Source organism: Pongo pygmaeus, chromosome 4, assembly GCF_028885625.2.
Source record: "Pongo pygmaeus isolate AG05252 chromosome 4, NHGRI_mPonPyg2-v2.0_pri, whole genome shotgun sequence".
NCBI classification, from domain to species: domain Eukaryota; kingdom Metazoa; phylum Chordata; class Mammalia; order Primates; family Hominidae; genus Pongo; species Pongo pygmaeus.
In genome coordinates, this window is record NC_072377.2 from 113,932,390 (window position 1) to 113,956,884 (window position 24,495).

The following is a 24,495-nucleotide window of genomic DNA, read 5'->3' on the forward strand; positions in this document are numbered from 1 at the left end:
CTCTTTGTTGTCTTGTGTGTTACTTTGTGTTACACTTATTTGAATGACAGGCTCTGCAAACTAGAGTCAAGATCTAGTTTAACTCGTTTTTGTAACCATGGGGTCTTTCATCATCTTAGGTAAGGTGCTTAAAAGGTGTTTGAATGAAAAAAAATACACAGCAATATTACTTATGTCAGTTTATAAGTTGTAAGTAGACACTTCATTTGAGAATTCCAAATAATTAAAACATCAGATTTTTATAATGCTAGATGAACAATCTTATTCTAACCTGTACATTTATTATCTTATTTTTTTTTTTTACATTTTATCCTCTGTGAAATTGAGATATATCTTTAGTCAGTAGCTCGCATTATTGGTGGCACCTTTCTAGGTAGAGTGAAAGCACCAGCATCATAATGTCTTAAGATTTAATGAAATATGGTATAGTTATTTTGGCCTGTTCTGCCACTCTATCATAAGATGATTTGGGGCTTTTGTAAGGTGTAAAAGACTAAAAAATCCTTAGTGTTGGGGTTGGGAAATGTAAGTTGAAATAGTTATGTTACTTTTCTTTATCATGTAATAGTTCCAGGGTTATCCAGCTCCACAGATCACAGGACTGTGAGATCCTTCCAGGAAGGGCCCTGGTCCTGTTTATTCTCTACCTCTAGTTAATGGCAGTGGCTTTATAACAGGTAAAAGATGTTAATGGCTAAAAGATGGCAGTATTTATTTCAACTCTAACTGATTAATTTCAGTGAGCATCCTCTGCCTATGTGGATAGGCAGTAGCACAATCCTCCCTTCATGATATCTTGCTGGGAATACTTGGCAGAGGATAATGCGGGTAGGTCCTTGGTCTGATATCTCTAGGAGACTATATAATGACAATGAGTCTGAATGTGTTGTGACTTCTTTTTATTTCATATATCAATTAAAAAAATAACACTTATCATCTTTATCCACAGGAGTGAAACCTCAGTCCGGCTGGGCTATTGATCCCTTTGGACACTCACCAACAATGGCTTATCTTCTAAACCGTGCTGGACTTTCTCACATGCTTATCCAGAGAGTTCATTATGCAGTTAAAAAACACTTCGCACTGCATAAAACATTGGAGTTTTTTTGGAGACAGAATTGGGGTATGTAGGGTTTGATGAAAGTTGATCCCATTTGGCCTAGATACTATTTCACAAGGGTTATGAACTCATGCCACTGTGGGTTTTGTTCACTGTCAGTCTTGAAAAATCAGGTGACCTAAAGATAGTCACTCTCGTAATTATTTTTCCCATGTACCTGTGTCAAGATTCTTTTAAGTAATAATGCAGATATTTATAGAGCATAGGAGAATCTTTTTGTGACTAAAGAAAGTAGATAAATATAAGGAGTTAGTATTTTGCCAATGATGCTTTCACTTGCTTCTGTTTTAGAAAGCACGTTTTATCACAAATTTGAACATGCATTAGAACTGATATCCAGTCATATATCTTATATTCAGCCAGCGTTCCTTCCTTCTGTCTCTTGTCTCTACATCTTGTAAGAATTGCTTTTTAAAGCCTTAATGCTGTCCTCCTAAAACAGCCCTAATATCAAAATACCACCTGTCTTCACAGTGTGTTCTGTGGCCATGCAGGCATTCTAAGGATATACTTCTGCAGCTCTTTATTAGGAGAGAGGAGAAAAGATCTAGGCCTCTTGGGAGGCCTTTGCTTTTCTCAACCCCTATTTAATTCAGACCACCTTATTTTCTATTTATTTTTCGAGCCTTTATTATGGGCCATGTATTATGTTACCTCTGCTTTATATTCATTCTCATTTAATCTTTTTAATATTATTCTTTTTTTATGGTGAAGAAATGGAGGCTTAGATATAAGAAGCCATTTGCCAAAAGTCATATAGGTCATGCATAGAGAGCAGAGATTTGAATGTAGTTCTGTGTAGTTCCTGAAGCCCAGGCTCCTAACCTCTGTCATTGTGTTCTCAGTGAACTTCCATCTGAAAGAAATATTTTGTTTATAAAACAGTGTTTGAGAAATTACTGCATTACATTATACTTGTTTTCTTGTGTAATCTAGACCCCTTAAGTGTGTCAGAAAAATCATTTGTAAATCTAGACAGTAACTTTCTTATATGTACTCCTGTTTTTTTCAGTAAGGAAAGCATTAGCTATACAGTTTCTTAATTCTAGAAAATTAAACCTGTAGGGAGAACAAGAACTTGTAGGGGATTGCATTCCGTATAGTTTGATCAAATGCTAAGGAGCATATTAATTTGAAAAAAAGAATTTGAAGAAGCCCTACTTAAACAATTATCAGTTAGTAAGAAATTATTGAGTACTTTTATGTATTTAAATATTGTACTAGGAAGAAATATTGAAAACATCCTTGCTTATAGGGGAATTCCAGTCTAATTTGATAAAATACAGATACAGCCAAATGTAGCAGATAAAATTAAGTATGCAAATTAGCTGCAAAAGAGTAGAGCATAAGGAGAATTAGTGGGATATGGAGTATGTCCTTATCCATAGGAGAGAAGAGTTTTAGGACTTGTGACAACCTTTTGTGACGACTCTATGCTCATAGCAAGCATTAGTGACCAGCATCTACAGTGTCACAGTTGGGAATATGATTCAGTGAAACAGCTGACAGCACTGAAATAGATAGATTTTAATAGTTTTAAATTTGGAAAATAACAGTTAACTAAATTGATAAAACTGGAATATTTTAGGACTTACTTGATAAATTTGAACATGTTGCTTTTTAAAAAATGTTTTCGAATTAAGTTGAGCTTGTTCATGTATTCGAGTTCTTAATGAAGCAGTTATTTTCACTTATTAAAAATGTAAATTTTTTTGTCTTTCTGTTATGTAAGCAGTACATACTCATTGCTGAAAATTGGAAATCCATACATACATAAAGGGCGGGGGGCTATTTAAAAGCTCAGGATCATATTCACAAAGATAGCTCTTAACTACTAGTTAGGTCCTTCAGTCTCACTTGTTGGTAGGCTTCTCACTTCTCCAGGCCAGTGGTATCAACATGTGATAACATTGTAGTTTTAATTAAAAGTAATTCTGCATCAGGAATCAGTGCTCATTTTCCATATCTTATTTGTTTTGTTTTTATTTTTGTTTCGCTTTTTGAAAATTACTTTCTCTTTTCCTGTGCTTCTTTGTTGGTGAAAAGTCCCATTGACTGACTCATTCTTGGTAAACATGGGGTGAGACTGTAGATTCTCCTGGGTTGCACATCCTCTCCTCACCATAAGAGGAAATTTTCTCCAAGAGTGAATTTCTCCAGTGTTTTTATAAGTCTATGCTCCACACTTCCTTTGTTCTTCCATCCCTTTTTTACTCTTTTCTTCTCACCCAGCCTCTGCAGCTAATATCATGGTATCTCTCAGTGAATCCTGTTACCTGAATTGGGAACAGTTACGGCAGGAACTGGCAGCCAGGGATGGACATAGTTTTGGATGAGCCAGCTGTAACTTTTACTACTGCTCAGTTTGTATCCCTCCTGGTCAGCTGGCGCTGGTTCATGCTGGGGCTTTCCTGTCTCTGCTATGCTTAAATAGAAGAGGTAGATAGAGACTGAGATGTGTGAGTATCTTCCTTCATACAGGTGGCCATTAAATACCGCTGGGGTATGTGTACTGGAAGTTAAAGGGGCTGCTGATTTAGGATAGAGCTAAATCAGCATTACTTTGTGTAAAGTAATGACATTTTGAATATTTTTTGGGAAAACAGATTGTATAAATGCAGGTTTGTGTGTTGGCTCTTTATTTCAGATCTGGGATCTGTCACAGATATTTTATGCCACATGATGCCCTTCTACAGCTATGACATCCCTCACACTTGTGGACCTGATCCTAAAATATGCTGCCAGTTTGATTTTAAACGGCTTCCTGGAGGCAGATTTGGTTGTCCCTGGGGAGTCCCCCCAGAAACAATACATCCTGGAAATGTCCAAAGCAGGTATGAAAATGCATATTTCGTAAGACAACATCTTGAATAAAGTAGCCACTCAGCTGCTAGTTGCTGAAGGGTTGAACAAATGGGCTTTAGGAGCCAACATTATCCTTGTTTGAAGTATTCGTTCAAACCAGATCTAAAGCAACTTAAAAATGCCAGAACCTTGAGTATGCCAGTTATGTGTTAGATTTTAATGGAAAGTGAACCATACTAGATCAATATACAATGGATAACCTATAATACACTATTATTACCATCTCCTTTGCCCTCATTATAAAAGCCTTCTACTGTGTTTGATTGATTTCGTATACTTTTGTTGAATAAAACTTCTGGTCCCTATTGTACAAATTGGTAAGAAAAGCAATTCAACTGCAAAAACACATTTATTTAAATGGAGCACATAAAGAATGTAATTATCTGTTCCCTTAATAACAATTTCAATAATAGTGAATGCTTCCCAGCTCTGGTATATACACATCTTTGCATCATTCTGATGTTTTTGACTTACAGTAAACTTTAATTAGGAATATTTATACTTAAATGCATTTAAATAAAAATCAAAGGTATGAATCATTTCTTTAGAAGAAAATTGTGCTAATGATGGAAGCATCTCATTAAACCAACTTACATGTAGTTTCTAATATTGGTACTTTTAAAGTTTAATTTCTTCACTTAAAAATTAGTAGTGTATTAAAATAAAACATTGTGATGTAATATAAAAACACTAAACTCTGCTAGGAAAATAATGTCGCCCATTAAATAAATTAAATAAATAAATTTTTGCACTATTAAATCAGTTTATTTTCAAAAGAGAAGTCACTTAAAAAATGTGTGTGAGGAAGAAGGTGAAATGAGATCTTTTTACCTTCAATGAGTCCTTAGAATCACAAAGATTTTCTTTGTGAGCCTCTCACTGTGGCAGACATGAAGGTGTTTTAGCATGGCAGCCTCCTTAAAGTCATGGAGCCCTTCTATCAAAATCTGACTTTAATAGTTGTTTAGAAAAACTGCCCAAGGTTAGGGATTGACTTGATTTCATTTTCTTGTTTCCTACAGCCATGAGAACCACTGAGGAATTCTGAACAACCTGCTTTCTAGCTAGGGTTGGGCTAAGTAGGCGTAAGAGAATAAGCCAGTATATTGTGTGGCGGAAGGTGTAATGAAAAGGAAGGGTTGAGTGTGGGGGCACCCTGGCCTGTGTAGGTGGGCAAATAGCTGTTTATATTTACAGGTATTTACACTACTCTGCTCAGGTGACCAGGGATGGGGAAGTTCTTAAAAGTGAACCAGATGTTTCAGCTGGGGAGTCCCAGTGCATTCATAGTATTGTGAGCCCTTTGTTCTTTTTTTTTGGGGGGTGCTCCTGAGACTACCTGAGGCACATTATTGAGGAAAAAAAGACTTTTTTATAATCCTTTTGCTATGTCATCTAACCTTTCAACAATTGCCCCCAGGATGATACCTTGTGCTCATTTAGTTCCAGTGGTTTTGAAAGTGATTTCCAGGCACCTGGGGGCATACTGTTGAATGAGTCTATATAATACTTAGAGATTTTTTCTTTTTAAACTTCCTGGCCGGACGCAGTGGCCCATGCCTGTAATCCTAGCACTTTGGGAGGCTGAGGCAGGCGGATTTTCTGAGCTCAGGAGTTTGAGACCAGCCTGGGCAACATGGTAAAACCCCGTTTCTACTAAAATACAAAAAAATTAGACAGGCGTGGCGGTGTGTGCCTGTAATCTCAGCTACTCGGGAGGCTGAGGCAGGAGAACTAATAGAACCTGGGAGGTGGAGCTTGCAGTGAGCCGAGATCTCCCCACTGCACTCCAGCCTGGGTGACAGAGCGAGACTTTGTCTCTAAAATAAACAAACAAACAAACTTCTTACAAGTCTTGAAATGTTAACTCTACTGGTTACCTCAGATCCATATATCACCTTCTTTTTGACCTGATGATGAATTGAGATCAAACACAGGCATTCCAGCTCACTGACCCCTTTCAAGCTCCCCACTTTTTTTGAGACAGGTTCTCTTTCTGTCACCCAGGCTGAAGTACAATGACAACAATAGCTCACTGCAGCCTCCATCCCCTGGGCTCATGCAGTTCTCCCACCTTAGCCTCCTGAGTAAGCTGGGAGCACAGGTACATGCCACCATGCTCTACTAATTGTTTTAAAAAATTTTGTAGTGACGAGGTCTCCCTGTGTTGCCCAGGATAGTCTTGAACTCCTGGGGTCAAATGATCCTCCTGCCTCGCCCTCCCAAAGTGCTGGGATTACAGGTATGAGCCACCATGGCTAGCCCTGTTCAATTTGTTAACGTCCCAAAGAAAATGAAATTCAACCATAATGTACAGATGGCATCTTTTGATATGTCCAGTTCAGCAGGTTCTTCTACTTTGCAAGTAAAGAAATATCATTCTTTGTCAAGTTCATTTTTGGTCAAGTACTATATATTTTAAGTTGGCTTTTTCTGTTGACCGTCACGTGATTTGATGTTTCGGGGATTTTCTTTTTCTTGGTTACACTTAAGTTGACATTTCTTACCTGGTAAAATAAATCAGTAGCAAATTGCATCTGTATGTTTTCAAATGTGATGTTGGGTCAATTGATTTGTTATTGGCTCACCATATATTTAGTGAGTGTCTTCTTCCTGCCAGGCGTTACAGGCTGGTTACTTGGCTTTCCCAGTGTTGACACTTTCTGGACAGGCTTGAGAGTTAGGATAGATGTGAAGTGTTAAAGGCACGCCATTAATGTTTGTGATTTCTTTTCTCTATATGTGCTTTACACATATGTATACAAGATACTCTATATCTAATAGTAAACCCTTTTTTATGCTGGCTACCTAGGAAATCTAGTTGGAACTCAATTATATCTTATATCTATGATTTATATATTTGATTATTTTTACTCATTTTTTTTGGTAGCCTTCTTTCTATGTGGTTAATCTCATTCTTCATGTGTTTTTTATCATAAGTAACCCAAAAGTGTTTTGGCAAATGTGGAAGGTTAGTAAATTACTAGTAAAGATGAAGTAATGTGCTAATGTCAGAAAACTAAGCATTATATGTTACATAAGGACGCTGTGGTTATATTTTACTCACCAAGGTATTATGTTGCTGCTAAAATTTTATATTTGCAAAGCAATTTCAGAGATTATAAATGTAAAAAGGACCATATGAGATTTAAATTTAGTTAAATGTTTATAATTTTTATAAAATGCTTCATTCCATCATTGGTGTTCTTTGAGATACTTTCATAAGTTTTTATATTGTGAATTAGAATTTACTTTTGGATGATCCTTGAAGTGAAAATTATAAAAATACTTGTCGTTTAATCACTGATTTCTTAAGCTTTGTCTTTGTAAATATTGTGAACTGCTCTGGGTTCATCCACTTGTATAATTTCATTTTCACAAGCCCTTTCTCTTAGTTTGTATTCTCAGACTTTCTTAAATGATGCCCTAATTCAGTGATTTCCAAAGGACATTCTGCAGAATACTATAATAGAATATGAAATACAAAAGCTATTCCATCAAGCTATTGGTTAGAGTCCAGAGAAGTAGAAACCAAAATAGCTAATTCAACTCCTAATCCTTATCTGATGGTCAGTATTGAAAAGGGCACTGTGACAAATACTCAGATTATTGGTGGCAGGTGACAAGTGTGTTGGTTTTTTTTTCTTTACAAGAGGAAATATGACTCTATAAAATGTTATAGATTAACATTTATTCCCTTTTGGTTTTGTTCAAAGTACACTTTTTTCTATGTTTAATCAGATAATTTTAGATTAGAGAAAGGAATATTAAGACAAAGCAAACTTCAAAGTCTGTATATGTGGGAAGTCCTTATTGTCTTACTAGATAAATTATTTTAACACCTGGGCTATCTGGTATTCAATCTCTGTGGCTGGGCTTTAGGAAGTCATTGGTACCCCACTTATTATATGCCAAGTTGGTACATGACCATATTTCTCCAAAGATAATCCATTGGAAACCTATGAGCTTTTCCTTCTGATAAGAATTTATGAATATTTTTAAAGGATAATGAAAATTAGTATGATAGTTTTAAAAAAATCTGTCTTTAAATTGTACTAACCTTGCAGATAGATAAAATATACATTTTCTTTTAATATAATGTACTTTTGAATTCGGTTATTTCCTTTTTAATCAATTGTCACATTCACTTTTTCTTAGTCAAATTCATATTTTCTGTTTTTTTTTTGTTTGTTTGTTTTTTTGTAGGGCTCGGATGCTACTAGATCAGTACCGAAAGAAGTCAAAGCTTTTTCGTACCAAAGTTCTCCTGGCTCCACTAGGAGATGATTTCCGCTACTGTGAATACACAGAATGGGATTTACAGTTTAAGAATTATCAGCAGCTTTTTGATTATATGAATTCTCAGTCCAAGTTTAAAGTTAAGGTAAGGAGAAAATATTTATGATTCCGTATTTGAAGTTGAGCCTTTATTATTAAATGAGACTATAAACAGAAATCCTTAGCTTCTTTGTCCTACATCACAGTGCTTCTTAGAATATATAATTCTTGTGTAAAAGTATAATCCATTAGGAAGAAAATTATTATATGCTGTAGTTGCATATCTAAAGTTGTCTCGTTCCTAACACTCCTTGAGGATTAAAGAGGAATTTACTTTTATGTGATTGAAAATATGTACCTACGAAGTTGTGATATTTAGTCTTCAGGGACGTCCTGTTTTTGTTGTGCTTGTTTTGTTTTGTTTTGTTTTTTTACCAACATTGAAAGTCTGTTATTTCTCTCTGACAGCTGCATCCTTGTGATTTAGTAGCATGACTGGCAGATGCAGATGAACATGTCATGAATTTTGCAAACAAATGTCCTATGTCCAGAGAGTACACTAACATTTTTTTTTTAAGTGAGAAGACTTCTAAAATTAATCATTTGCCTATGGTTCTTACTCTTTTTTTTTCTTATGGAAAATTTAAAATATACTGTAAAGTTCTGAAAATAGCAAAAATTGTTCCCCTTCTCCCCATATCCATGGCTCAGCTGCAGCATTCTTCAACTCAAGACCACTCTTGTTTCAGCCATGCCCCACTGCTGTCTCACTCTTCCCCACAGGATTATATTGAAGCCAGTCTCAGGTTTCATATAGTTTCACCTGTAAATATTTCAGTATGTATCCCTAAATTATAAAGATTCTCTTTAAAAATATAACGATAATACCATTATCACACCTAAAAAACTAACAATAATTTCATGATACATATCTGGGCAGATTCAAATTTTCCTCATCTCGTAAAAAACAATTCTTTTAACACATGGTTTGTTTGAGTCAAAATTCAAGCAATAATCATATATTGCATTTGATCAACAAGTTTTTTAATTACAAAATTGATTTTTTATTGATACATAATTATATATATTTATGGGACACCTATGAATTTTGATACATGCAGAGAATGTATAATGATCAAATCAGGGTATTTAGGATATCTACCACTTCAAACTTTTATCATTTGTTTGTGTTGGGACAACAGGCTTTTAAAGTCTTTTTTTTTTTTTTTTTTAAAATGTGTCTTAGAGACTCTACATAAGAAGATTAATTATTCAGCATGTTTATTATTTCACATATTGACATGTGAAAGTAGAACATCTGTGAAAATACTATAGAAAGGAAGTGATATTACTGTTTAGGAAATTTGAAAGCTGATGGTGAACTATAGTTTAGTAAGAATTCAAGTTTATTAAATAAACCTAAGTAATAGCAAATAGATAAATAAACCTAATAATATATCAAGTTTATTCAGGGTCGTTACAGCTGAATTTTTATCAGATTATGAACTCGGATCCTAGGGGTATGTTTAAATTATCCGTGTATTTTCCTGAGAGATGATGCTCATACATGAATATGTGATCAGAGGAGGGGATATATATATGAGTATCTTATCTGTAATTACATCTTACTAGAAAGTGATTTTGGTTCATAGAAGCATCTGGTCTCCTGTCTGACTGAAAAAATTAGACCCTGATTTTAGTATTCTACCTATTTCATCCTTTGCCTACTAGAACAGTTTTTTAAAAGTAATTTAAAAAATTGAAGTGCCACATACATAGAAGAAGTGGACAAACCATAAGTGTGCATAGAATTTTGCAAGTTTAAAAGTCTCCATGTAACCATCATCCATATTAAGGCTTAGAACTTTTATTGTCCCTCGGATCTCTTTCCAGTCATCACCAACTGCTGCAAAAGCAACCACTACTTTCACATCTGTCACCATGATTACTGTTGCCTATTCTTGAATTTTATACGATGGGGACCATACACGTGTACTTTGTGTCTGGCTTTTTCTTTCCACATTATGTTTGCAAGAGTCATACATTCTGTTGCTGGTAGCAGTAGTTCATTCCTTTTTAGTACTGTATAGTATCGCTAGTATTCATTTTTTCATGAATATACCACAGTTTATTCATTGTATTGTTATTGGGTATTTGGGATTGTTCCCAATATCTATCTATCACAAATAGTCTATCACAAATAAGTCTGCTTTGAATATTTTGTCCATGTTTTGGTTACTTGTTATGAATTTACATGGGTATAAAATGGGATGTAAGTTTTTGGCTATTGAGTATGCACATGTTCAGTTTTAGTATATATTGCCAAACTGTTCCAAAATAGATGCACCGATTGTGTTGTACAAGAGTTTCGGTTGTTCCACACCCTTTCTCAGTTTGTATTGTCAGGATTTTTGTTTTCCATTTTTATCCTTTTGATAGATGGGATGGTTTTATTTTTTATTTCTCCTGTGGTTAATGAGGTTGAGCATCTTTTCATATGTTTATTGCCATTTGAGTATCCTCTTTTGTGAAGTACCTGTTTAAGTCTTTTGATGATTTTTTAATTAAATTGGGTTGTCTTTTTCTTACTGTTTATAGCTCTTCGGTACATTTTGAATTCTACCTTTTTTCATATAAAAGTTATGCAAATGTTGTCTCCTACTATGTAGCCTGTATTTTTACTTTCTCATGCTGTCTTTTGATGAACAGAAATTTTTAATTTTAATTAATCAAATATAACTATTTTTCTTTATGTTTAGAACTTGTTCTGTTTAAAAAATTTTCGTTTATCATTTGGTTGTGAAGCTACATTCTTATGAAGCTATCCTCTAGAAGCTTAATTGTCTTGCCTTCAACATTTAGGTCTATAATCTATCTGAAATGGATTGCTGTGAATTGTGTGAGGGTAGGGATCAAGATATATTTTGGCTTATATAGATATCCAGCACCATTTATTGAAAAGACCATACTTTCTTCCACAGCACCACAGTGTCATCTTTGTCATTAATCATGAATGAGACTGCATTTGTGTGTGGGTCTGTGTCTACACTCTCTGTTCGCTTTTATTGGTCTGTTTGACTCATCTCACACTGTCTTAATTATTAACACTACAGTTTTATAATTGGTTTTAATATCTGATAGTAAAAGTCTTCCAGTTTTGTTCTCCTTCCCAAAATTGCATTGGTTACTGTTAGTCCTTTGTAATTCTACATAGGTGTAGGTCATCTTTTATTTTTTATTTATTTATTTTTTTTCTTTTTTTTTATTCTTTTTTTTCTTTTTTTCTTTTTTTTTATTGTTATACTTTAGGTTTTATGGTACATGTGCGCAATGTGCAATTATTAACACTACAGTTTTATAATAGGTTTTAATATCTGATAGTAAAAGTCTTCCAGTTTTGTTCTCCTTCCCAAAATTGCATTGGTTACTGTTAGTCCTTTGTAATTCTACATAGGTGTAGGTCATCTTTTAAATTTCTACCAAAAAAAAAAAAAAAAATTGAACGGAATTTTGATTGGGACTGCATTGAATCTTTGGTTTGATTTGAGCACAAATAACTACAATTATTGGGCCATCTAATCGATGAACGTGGTGTATTTTGTGTATTAATGCAATTGACTTTTGCATTTTAGCCTTGTATCCAGTAACTTTGTTAAATTTATTTATTATTTTTAGTTATTTGTGGATTCTTTATGGATTTTCTATGTATGAATAATGGCATATTTATGTCTTCCTCTCCAAAGCTTTAAATCTTTCCATCTACTTTCTTACCATGTGCGATGGCTGTGTCCTCTAGTATAATGTTGAGTAGGAGTGGTGAAAGCAGACATAATTTTCTAAGAGAGAAAACATTCGTTAGTCATCATGTTTGCTGTAGAATTTTGTAGATTCCCTTTATCAGATTATGGAATTTTCCTTATATTCCTCATTTACAGAGTGTTTTTTCATGACCAGATACTAAATTTCATTATTTTCTTCTTCTAGGACATTGCTTTCTGTTAGGCCTTTATGTCTTGTGCAATGATTGGACCAGTACCCCAAGATGAAAATTCGGTAGAGTATAGGGTCCACCTTAATGCATTTTCTTTCTCTCCAACATTTTTGTCCCTTAAGTTCTGGCTGCTTTAGTTCTTTAATGTCTTCAAAGCTTTTTCTTTCTATAGTTTATCTAGTTATATCTGTTTCTTGTGGGATACTTAAAGTTACTTTGTCTGAACTGGAAGCATAAATTTATTGTTTTCTTTTAATGAACTGGAGAACAAAAGTAAATAACTGAGTTCAGATGGCTGAAAAATTGACATGGAATAGCCAAGACAGTCATTTTGCCATTTGATCATCATTTAACAATTTTTGTAATTTTTCTTATGTGTTGTCCTGATAGAATTCTTACATTTAAGATTAAAGTTGTTGCCTTTTAATATAAAACCATATGAATATTTTTATTTGGTTATTTTTAAAGGTGTCCTAAATATTTACTTTTTGTGGGCTACCAAGAGACTTTCTAGAGAAATTTACTTTAAATAATTACTTTAAAAAATACTCTAGCACAGGTACTGAGTTATTTTTCTACCCTTAAACATTGAATTAAGTTTTCGAGAAAGCCTACTAGGCTACTTATCTAAACTGCTCTGGGACATTGCCAAGAAGGAAGTATTTTCATCTTGGCTCGTATCAAAAACTAATTGAAATATTTTCAAAGGGTATACTTTATTGTTAATACTAATTCTGTAGCATGCTATAGATTTCTAAACTTTGAAGTTCAAAATGATTTTTATTATCTAAATAAAATCCTTTGTTTTATATTTGAGGAACGTGAGACTCAGAAATATTTAGATCGTAGACTGTTTTGTCACTCTTATTATTTATACTTTCCTGAGCTCATCTGTATCTGCTGGATATGAAGTTAATGCCATATTTCCTTATATTCGTGACTCATTTCTTTTATGGTTACACACACACACGCGCGTGCACACACATACACACACAGTCTTCTTCCTAGTAATGCTTGTGAGTAATAATACTCTTAGTGTTAGCTAAAACATATTGAGTGCATATTATTTGCTGTAAATTGCTTAAAGTACTTTATTTAACTTATTTAGTTATCTGAACATTTTCTGGTAGGTCCTATGATTGTTCCCATTGTAGATGAGGAAATTGAGGCACAAATAGATTAACTTGCCCAAGATGATTCTCTGTTTGGTGAAGCCAAGATACGTTGGCTACACCAAATTGAATACAGTTGAGAATTGCTTATCTTTAATATAAACATAAGGATTTAGAAATAATCATCTATTTTGCTGTAAAAATGTGTTGCAACACAACTAGATTACAATCACTTATATTTGCCTTATCAGTATCATTGTTGTAAATGTTCCAGTCGCAATTTTGTCTTTGCAGTGAAGAAATGATAGCTAAAGCTTATACCATTATCTGCCAGTCATGGTTGTAAGTTTTTTGTTTGTTTGTTTTTGTGATGGAGTCTCGCTCTGTCACCCAGGCTGGAATGCAGTGGCGTGATCTCTGCTCACTGCAAGGTCCGCCTCCTGGGTTCATGCCATTCTCCTGCCTCAGCCTCCCGAGTAGCTGGGACTACAGGCGCCTGCCACCACACCCGGCTAATTTTTTTTTGTATTTTTAGTAGAGACGGGGTTTACTGTGTTAGCCAGGATGGTCTCCATCTCCTGACCTCGTGATCCACCCGCCTCAGCCTACCAAAGTGCTAGGATTACAGGCGTGAGCCACGACACCCGGCCAGTTGTAAGCTTTTTACTTAAGAGCCCTATTCACTGTAACGTGGATAGACAGAATTTATGTAATATGCTCAAAACACATGTCAGATAAGTGGTAGAGATGGAATTCAAAGCTATGCTATTGCTACCTTGAATCAAAATGACTTGCAATATCTGTGTGTATGTGTGTGTGTGTGTGTTTGTGTATATGTATGTGTGTAGGAAACAACAAAATCAGCATCTTTCTTTTAAAAGGAACACATTCCCTGTTAAATAATCTATTTATTTTTGACAGGACTGCCTTTTAATATCTGTTTACAAGATTTGGTATCGTGTTTCTTTTTGTCTTTGATGTGTAGAATAGTTTGAACTCATAAAAACGAATTTCTTACTGCTGATTTAAATCATTAGTCAGAAAGACCAGTGTGTTTAAGCAGCCAGACTTGCCATTCTTAGCACTCCTTGGATTTAACTTCTACTCAGTGTTACCTACTGGTAGAGTAAGTTCATTTTTTAAAAATGACCTGCTGTTCTTAAAGTCCCTTCTCCTTCACAAGAACTCAACTGGGGGAAAAGGGAGATAGAGGAGGGTATGATATATGAAATACCTTATGGCTAACAAAATTATTCTTCTAGACTTTATGGCTAATAAAACTGTTATTCTAGACTTCTGGAACACTTTAATATGTCTTTTATTTTTGCTGCTGCCCTCGTCTTTCATTTATCTGGATTAATCCATGCCCAAATCATTGTACACTTTGAAATTCTAGAGATATGTAGGAGTTTTCATGTTCACTGATTTGTAGATCTGAATAGCTCTCCTTTTAACTGCTGAAGTGTGTAAGTTTTCCCTTAGTTTAATTTGGGCCTTAATGTAAGTAAAAAAAAAGTCACTATTATTTTCTTCCTTGCTTCTGATTTTTATAAAATCTGAGCTATGTATTCATCTTAACTTGGAAACACATCTTAAATATTTATTATTAACTTTCCCTAACAGTGTAAGAAGTAAATAATTTTAAGGTAGAATGAATAATTGAAGTGCATTTTTTTTTAAACTAGATACAGTTTGGAACTTTATCAGATTTTTTTGATGCGCTGGATAAAGCAGATGAAACTCAGAGAGACAAGGGCCAATCGATGTTCCCTGTTTTAAGTGGAGATTTTTTCACTTACGCCGATCGGGATGATCATTACTGGAGTGGCTATTTTACATCCAGACCCTTTTACAAACGAATGGATAGAATCATGGAATCTCATTTAAGGTACTTTTACCTTTCTATAGCTACATGTATTTATTCACTTTCTTTATATTATCATAACCTTTTTGTAGAGTTTTGCATAATATACATCATTCATGTAGTACATTATGTAGTGTTAAGCTCTAATTAAGCACTTAATGTAATTGTGAAATTTTAATGCAATCAGAAATACGTCTCCAGACTACAATCAAATTATTCCATGGGTTTTTGTTCCGGAAGAAAAAATAGTTTATTTAATTAGATTTTTAAGGAGTTGTATCCTACATTTTGTATTTTTCTAATTAATTTACCTGTGTTATTTGCACACCATATTAATATTCAGTGACACCATCATGAGTGTCTGCAGGCTAGTAATCTGATAGGCTTCTCATTGGAAACATAGGTGAGCATCAAAGAAGGAAATAGGGCCTCCCAGCAGCCAAACGTGAGCTTCAAAGTTCACAATCCAAAAGTAATGTATTTTGTATGTGGGAGAACTTTAGACTAGGCTTCATCTCAGTTCTTACATACTTATTTGGAGCACATTTCTATAGGCACAGTTATCTGCATAGAAGAACAACATTTGAAAAAATGATGACTGATGGGGCAGATAGTGATTGAAAATGTAAATGGATACAGAGAAGACAGAAAAGTCTGTAGAAAACATAAAAACACTAAACTGATACTATCCAGGAGAACTTTCAATCACTGATAGAATGTTCTATAGTGATAGGTTCTATTTCTGCACTGTCCAATATGGTAGTCATTAGGCACATGTTACTATTGAGCACTTGAAATGTGCCCATTTAATTTTAATTAATTTAAATGTCAATAGCCATGTGTGGCTATGGCTGCTATATTGGAGAGCATGGTCCTAAGTAACTAACAGAGGCTGATTGTTGATAAAAGTTAAAACTACTCTAGAGGCTCCCAAGGTTTTCTCTATGTATAGACCAGTAAAGTAATTCATTTTCATGATGAATCTTGATGTTTGAGTTAGATTGTACTTACTGTCTTTTATATACTAGTGGACATTGATTACATTTTGGAAAGGCTTTTTATTAAAAATTATGAATTTAAGAGTTGTATTTTTATATGGTAGTGTTTTTTTATTGTTAATATTGTGCTGCTATTAAATACTATTTCAAAAGCCTAACTTTTTACTGTTACTTGTAATATGTCAGAAAAATATGTCTCATTTAAAAAAATTATTTTCATTATTATAGATACATATTAGTTGTACATATTTATGGAGTACATGTGATATTTTGATATAAGCATACAGTATATAATAATCAAATCATAATTTGTATATTCATCATTTATGTGTTTCAAAATAACTAAAAGTAGAATTGGAATGTTTCTAACAAAGAAATAACTGCTTGAGGTAATGGAATATATCTTATTAAATTTAAAATAATGTTTACATATTATAGTAACTATCCATTCTTACCCTACAGAATATCAACCAGTTATCTCTTATACTGTTTTAAACTTTTCTGTTATAAAGTGGATTATATTCTCAATAATGTAGAGATCGTTTTGGACCACTGAATTAGTGATTTTTAAGTGCCAAGTATTTTTTAGTGGCAAAAAGAATATTGGTTTATCTTAATTTATTGAACATATTCAAGGCATTGTGGTTACTGCTAGTAATATATTTGGAAAATTCTGCTGCATTAAAACAAACCAAAAAACCATACAATAGTTGTGACTTTCCAAATGTATTTATTTATATGTAAGTTTGTCTGAAAATAGTAATATTTCATCCCTATGCTCATTTGTAAAATGTGGATAAAATGTAAAAGTATAGGGAAGACAATATTTCCCAAATCTTCTTAACATTTTAGACTATCTGGATATGCATATGTACTCCTTTTAAAACCAGGAATATATGCCATGGATATATGTTAACATAGATACACGATTTAGTTAATTCAAGCTTAGTGATTGTTACGTCATGATTTTTGGAAGGATCAGAATTTAAAAGTGGAGATTGTTTACTCTCCTTTGATTATTTCTACAGTTTAGAGAAATTCATCATTTTACAAACAAAAAAAGTATTTCTAGTGTTTCCTCTTTTCTGAATCTTGATAACATTTTCAAGTTGCCTTGATTCTGTCTCCATTGTCCTTAAAACATGTTTCGTGTATAGAACCTTCTTATACTTTTTATTTCATCAAGCCATGTCTCCTTTTAAATAAGTTTTTAAGAAAAACTTATCTTGAGCTATATCCTTTGATGAAAAAACATAAAAGGTGGAAATTATAGCCCCCATGTTCTTCTTAGACTAAAGGTTTTTTCCTTTAAAATATACTACAAAGGACATTTTTTTTTTTTTTTTTTTAAGAGACACAGTCTTGCTCTGTTGCCCAGGCTGGAGTGTAGTAGTGTGATCCTAGTTCACTGCGGCCTCAAACTCCTGGGCTCAAGTGATCCTCCCATCTCAGCCTCCTGAGTAGCTAGGACTATAGGTGCATATCACTACACCTGGCTAAGATAGAGTCTCTCTATGTTGTCCAGGCTGGTCTTGAACTCCTGGGTTCAAGTGATTTTCCTGCTTTGGTCTCCCAAGATGCTAGGATTACAGGCATAAGCCACCATGCCCAGCTGACATCCTGTTTATCATTTTTCAGTTTGTGTTGTTAAATTCTCTGTATTTGTTATATGTTATCATTCAAAACTGAAACTAACCCTTTCCCCTGAACTATTCTTGCATCATTATTTTCTGCCTCTCCTCTCCTCTGAGTGTCCCACTCACCGACCATGCCTTTCTTTCTCATTTCTCTTAATGTGTATATGTGAGAGTAAATAACATTCTGGTGATGTTCATGGTCTATGTGTGTGTTGCTCTTGGAGAGAAGAAAGGACAGAGAAATTTATCCAATTTTTCAGATTTTTTTCACTGTGCTATACATAAATAAGCCTGTCTTGCTGCCAACAGGTACTGGCTTCTTTTCCAGGATCATCTAGAACAAGGACCCCTGACACCAGTGTAGACATGGTATTCTTTGATGATTGAGAATGTAAATGTGTTATATGGGATACATTAGTTGTTTTATATGAATTATTATTACCAATATCTTTTTCATAAATTGCTTGTACTGCAATTATGGATTAAAAAATTTGGAAAGTATCAATGTCACATGTTTTAGATTATAAGCTAAAGTGTTTGTTTTAAAATAAAAATATGACTTTTATGCAATTAGGGCTGCTGAAATTCTTTACTATTTCGCCCTGAGACAAGCTCACAATTACAAGATAAATAAATTTCTCTCATCATCACTTTACACGGCACTGACAGAAGCCAGAAGGAATTTGGGACTGTTTCAACATCATGATGCTATCACAGGAACTGCAAAAGATTGGGTGGTTGTGGATTATGGTACCAGGTAATCTAATTATAGAAAAATCATCTTTAAAAAAATCATTAAAATTATGGGTAATAAGATTATGTCTTTTGGTGAAGTTGTTAGTGTATATCAAACCACATTAACAATGATATCCCTCGTAAGTATTACTGTATCAAAACAGCACTGATATTCAAATATTTTTTAAGAAATCTGTCGACAGAGTCCCAGCTGCACCAACTTTTTATTGCAATGCATTTCTGCAAATAGCGTAGTAAAATATTATTACTACTGTTTAAAGCTGATCCTATTTTCTTCTAAATAACAGTGTGGAGACTGGAGTTATCTTCTTGACCAAGGACTTGGCATCAAATAAAGCATAGTTATAATCTAGAGAGATAAAGATTCCTACTTCATTGTATGTCAGTTTAATCTCATCCTATTTCATATCCAATTGTTCTTGTATACTTCTTTTTTTTTTTTTTTTAAGAGGTATATTGACATAATAAGCTGAGAAGCATAGCCAGGAAGGAAAAAGACCTATAAACCTTATCATATGTGGATGATATAAGCCATTGGGAATGAGAAAGGATGACCTGGGTGTTGGTATCAAAGCCATCTTTAACTCATTGAAGGGCTGTCAGATGGGCGAGGGAGTAGGAGCTAAGTTATTTCTATATTAAAGACTTTGAAACAATGAGTATAGGCGTGGTCTGAGATAACAGAGGACTTGGCAAACAGAGGTTCCTAATAATGGGGAAGAAATCTTACCTTTTGTAGTAGGGAGTTCTCTATCCTCATGCCAGCCTTTGGATAACCATTCATTCATTAGGATCAGTGCAGGAGGCATTCCTAGATTGGGGAAGGAGTTTTGACTATTTTATTTACTGTAGTTTAGACTATTCTTCCTGATACTGTTTATCAGCAGTGTTGTGCTTTGATAACATTTTAAAGTCATTTAAAATATACTGTGATTTTCTTAAAGAATAGATTTTAAAAGTGAATATCCTTATTACTACTCCTTGATGAGAAAAGCGTATACAACACATAAAATCAGTCTTAAAAAATTGACTCACGACTTATATTACTAATTGTAGTAAATGTTAATTAAATTTTTAGTTACAATATTTTGACTGGCTTTCTAGAAATTGGGGGAAAAAGATATTCTTGGGTTTTCATTAGTTGATTTCAGTCCTTAAAAAATACATTCAAAGTAGTATCTTGAATATCTTCTCCATTTTTTAATGGCAAATATATTTGACACCCACCTATCGAGGTTGATCTGGGGTTAAAGTAGAAAACCCTCATTAGATGATAAAGATGGTATTTCTTCCACAGAAAGCATTTTTGAAGGTAAGGTCAGATCCTCCATTTTTCCTTCTAACCTGCTCCTGGCCTGCTTGGTTTGTTGAGAGTTTAAAAGTGAGACTGCTTAGAATTAGACCAGGGTAGAGCTCCTAAGAGGACTTGGAAAAGTCATTTTCCTACACCGCCCACTTGCTGTCTCTGGGTGCCATATCGAAAGAGATTTGCTTATAGGTCATGGAGCTTTGGCTACAGAAGATTTTTTGTATCTTGACCTGTCTGGAAGAGCTATCATTGGTTCCTCCATATGTTTTGAGTTGCTTTTAGCTTATAAAAACTTCCCTGTGTAGAATTGCGTGTTAGAGAAAAAAAGGTAGTAATTCTCAAACTGTACTTGGCATTTGTAAATTTGCTATGTAAGTATTTCACACTTGATTGAAAAGTCATAAACAATTACCTACTCATTATCACAGACATTTTAAGGAGGAAATTTCAAAACACAAGTTAGAGAATTATTAACAAAGAGGTAGTTAGTATTGGGTGTTCTCTTGAACTTGGACTGATGACTACTATTCATTCAAATTTGGCAGAAATATCGCTGTGAACAAGTTTATGAATTAGGGGTGCATTTGGCTGCGAGTAATAGCAACCAGAAGCAGAATAAATCCTGTCCTGCTTATTTTTATGTCATATGAAAAAAATCTGTAGACAACTGTTTCTGGTATGGCAGCTCTGCAGTGTCATCAGGCATTCAGGCCCTTCTTTCTCCTCTGCCATAGCAGGGGAAATCTGAGAGCATGCTGTCAACAATAGATGGAATGTGTATAAAGTTACAAACTGGAAAGCAAGAACACTTCATGGCATATTTGGAGATTAATTCTAATCATGGCATGAAAAAAATGAATTGGGTTGGGACAATGTTTGTAATAGACAGTCAGCTTAAAAGTATTAATAGATAATGTGGCTTATGTAGAAGGGAAGAAGAAATGGTAATGAGGTCATTTAGAGAAATGTTTTTAGAATTCTGCTAATTATTCCTAACTTGTAATTAAGGTAGGTAGGAGAAAACGGAACACAGGGTGAGCATGAGGGTCCTAAAATGTAGACAAACTATATAGTGGCAGACATGCTAACATCTCCTTAATACAACAGCCATAACAGCAAACTAAGAAACTGTGATTCCCAAGTGATTTTTCCCGAACCGTATTCCATATTAATAGGATAAGTACATGTTCGGAAATTAGAGGCCCTGAAAAAAATCCTGTATTAATGAAATGTTGAAACACTTAGAATTTTGTTTTACCCAACGTTTCCCAAATGTACTGTGTTTCATTTTGTTTTGTTTTAAACAAAACAGCTCTATACATCCTGAGAAAACATTTGGGGAGTGATATACTGTAGTCTTTAGTACTCACTCATCTTATGAGAAGGCTGCGTGTGTGCCTTTAGGATGCAGACATTGATTCCTGGCTTTCACTCAGTTTAATTAGGACTCTTTAATACATCTGTGGTTTTAGGTGGTGGAGAACATGACTTTCACTCTGCAGATTCAGGCTGCCTAATAAAGATAGCCCTGTAGACAATAGAAAGGAACTTAGATTGAGGGTCTTACTGTCATAACTGAACCATATTCGTATGGTGTTTTAGTATGGTGAAAACACTTAACGCTGTCTAGGAAAACATTTGAATATATTGGGAAGTTTAGTTAGATTATGGCATGAACTCAAATCCATAAGATTTTAGCATTAAAATTATAGATTTGCCATGTAAATGTATTTAATTAATAACATTGATCATGATCACTTACATCTCTGAAGGAAATATTAATGCTCTGCAGAAAAGAAGTTAACTTCTTTTATAGGTTTTTTTTGTTGTTGTTGCATGACAACAAAAATGTCTTTAAGGCATAGATCCAAAGTTGCTTTCTGTATTGGAAAAAATAATATAATTGAAAACGTGATTAGCGAGGAGTTTCTACATACTTCTCCCATATGAATTTGCCTATGGATGCGTGGTCTGTAAAGCCTTCAAGAAACATAACTGAATTAGGAAAAAAAAAAATCTTCAATCAAATTCTTTTTCCATGAGTAGTGCTTCAGCAGTAGCTGGTGATGTACTGAGGATGTATTTCAGAATTGGTCTGGAATCAATAGACTTTTGATTCCTTAGACATAAAAATACAATTTGAATATAGTTAGTAATTTCAGTGACCAAAAAAATTAACAGGGATGAAGACAATTTCATTATTCACATCTGTCAAAAACTCTTGTTCTGGTTCTCTTGAACAAGAACATGAAACTAAATTAAACAAAACATCTGTTTTAATTCTTGGGGTATGACTTGTATACTAATTGAATTTTCTTGTGAACTGAATTATCTCATGTTTTTATTCATTGTTAAAACCCTTGTTAGAGCTTTTTCTAAAGTAGCAAATCGTTGTTTTTTTGATAGAATGCTTCGAAGTTATTGGGGTGATCCTACTGGATATTATTATTTGGTGCGATATTCACAAAAAGTATACATAGTTTGATTATGTTTATGTGTTTCAAGTGTGTCCAGAAAGCTTTCGGTTTTAAATGGATTCTTGTCAGTTATATCTTCTGATTAACCGTTTTTCTAAGTACTTAGTTCTAGGGGAAAAAAGAGCAGATTTGTCATAGATTCATTATAGGTTTCACTTTGAATACAAGATGAAGATACTGGTGGTTTGGCTATTAGTAATGAAACCGAAAATATTGTATACAGATTTTTAAACTGTTTCTCAGACTAATAAAATTTTTGATTTACAGACTTTTTCATTCGTTAATGGTTTTGGAGAAGATAATTGGAAATTCTGCATTTCTTCTTATTTTGAAGGACAAACTCACATACGACTCTTACTCTTCTGATACCTTCCTGGAGATGGTTAGTGATTTCATCTATGGTCATCATAAAAATGTGTAATTCCATTGTTCTTGCATTAGCAAAGAGGATGAGAAGCTTAATGAAAAGAGACATTGAAATATAATTTTTTGTACATTATTTGAAAGAATTTTTATCGCTTCATATAAATTACCTGTATGTTCATCTTTTCTACAAATATTTCAAAGTATGTGAAATATATAGGGTTTTAGAATACTATTAAGATGTTAGTAAGGCAACTGGGCATTATAATTAGTTGTTTTGCTTGGTTTTCATTAGAAAGCCCTTGATATTTAAATTTTTATAAGTCCTTAATCTGTTCCTGCTAAACTTGAATTTGAATGGTCTTCTGGTTTCAGGATGAGTCCATGGAGTGTTAAGTAAAATTTAAAAATTACTGTTCATTTTTATAGGATTTGAAACAAAAATCACAAGATTCTCTGCCACAAAAAAATATAATAAGGCTGAGTGCGGAGCCAAGGTAAATTCATAATTTCTTACAAATGTTTACCACTTTCTGCCTTAATATTTTTTGGTTTTATGGTTCTGGTTTTTAGTTAGCATATATTTTGAGGCAATCAATTTATTAATTAAAAAACTCCTAAAAAATGGATTTTCTTTCATGACTGTGTTGTGCTCAGTGCTAGTAGCTAACACAGTGCTTAGTACATTGACTGCTGAATAAATTATTATAACAATATTTCTCACAGATACAAGGTATAGCATGATAAATATATAGCTTATAAAACATTTTCTTATCTCTGTAAAATTAATTTCAGATTATATCCTTTCTTGATTAACCTTTCATTTAACTACCTTGTTTTCATTAATCCCTGATCCTATTTTTATATGAAAGAGGAAACTTTATTATTATTATTAGATCAAGGTTTCTACTGTAAATTGTTTTTTAGATAACTGTCATTTTGCTGGTGAAACAGCCTTGTTTTAGCACTATTGATTTATGCTAAAGTAAATGGGAAGGGTGTTCAGTGACCTTAAACCAGGGCGTTTAATTGGTGGCTACCTAATAATTATAAAGAAATGCATTATGTTTTATTGGTATTTCTTTAAACAGCAAGGTATCTTGTTTTTAATAACCAAATATTTGTTGGTCATTTCCCAGTTGACCCAGGCACACGTGGTTATTTTTTGTAATATAACCTTTAACTGTCAGAATCGAGATATTTAGTACCCCCTCTTACCAATTATAGGATAAAACAATAATTTCAAAGAGTAATTCATTATTTCAACTAAATATATTTTATTAAAATTATTTAAAAATAAATGGAATGAATGTATAAAGAATTTACAGTTGCTAGTAAAGTTGAGACTTTTTGTTAAGCATAGACTAAAGTCTTAGTTGTCTAAATTTCTTTAGTAAGTAGAGACATAAGATATATACAGCTTATTCCTTAGAACGAGATAATAAGTTTTTTTTATTTTAGTAATACTAATGTTCTCTGTAACACGGCAGAAGCCTTAGGAACTCTCAGATTGCCAGGTCATAGTTAGGATGAAAGGATAATGACACTGAAAGAAATATTTCTTATAAAATTACAAAATGTTTTCTTTGTCTTAAAATAAGTTATGTTTTGATGCATTTGGGGTTATATGCCTGTTCCTTAAATATTGTGTTCCTAGTAAACTCTGGCATTAGTAAATCTATTTGGCTTTAGGCATAGTTCTCTCATCCATTAACTTTTCTTTCT

At 33.6% G+C, this 24,495-nt stretch overlaps 1 protein-coding gene across 2 annotated transcripts in view; it reads left to right on the top strand.

The window, feature by feature from the left end:
- The window catches only part of MAN2A1 (mannosidase alpha class 2A member 1), a 179,050-nt gene that overhangs the window by 74,903 nt on the left and 79,652 nt on the right, over positions 1 to 24,495 (top strand). For both annotated transcript variants that reach the window (XM_054487726.2, XM_054487727.1), the window contains 7 exons: positions 950 to 1,123; positions 3,768 to 3,954; positions 8,192 to 8,369; positions 15,052 to 15,254; positions 18,440 to 18,622; positions 22,675 to 22,789; positions 23,200 to 23,267. In XM_054487726.2, the coding sequence (XP_054343701.1) occupies positions 950 to 1,123; positions 3,768 to 3,954; positions 8,192 to 8,369; positions 15,052 to 15,254; positions 18,440 to 18,622; positions 22,675 to 22,789; positions 23,200 to 23,267 (1,108 nt within the window). The remainder of the gene's footprint in view (positions 1 to 949; positions 1,124 to 3,767; positions 3,955 to 8,191; positions 8,370 to 15,051; positions 15,255 to 18,439; positions 18,623 to 22,674; positions 22,790 to 23,199; positions 23,268 to 24,495) is intronic.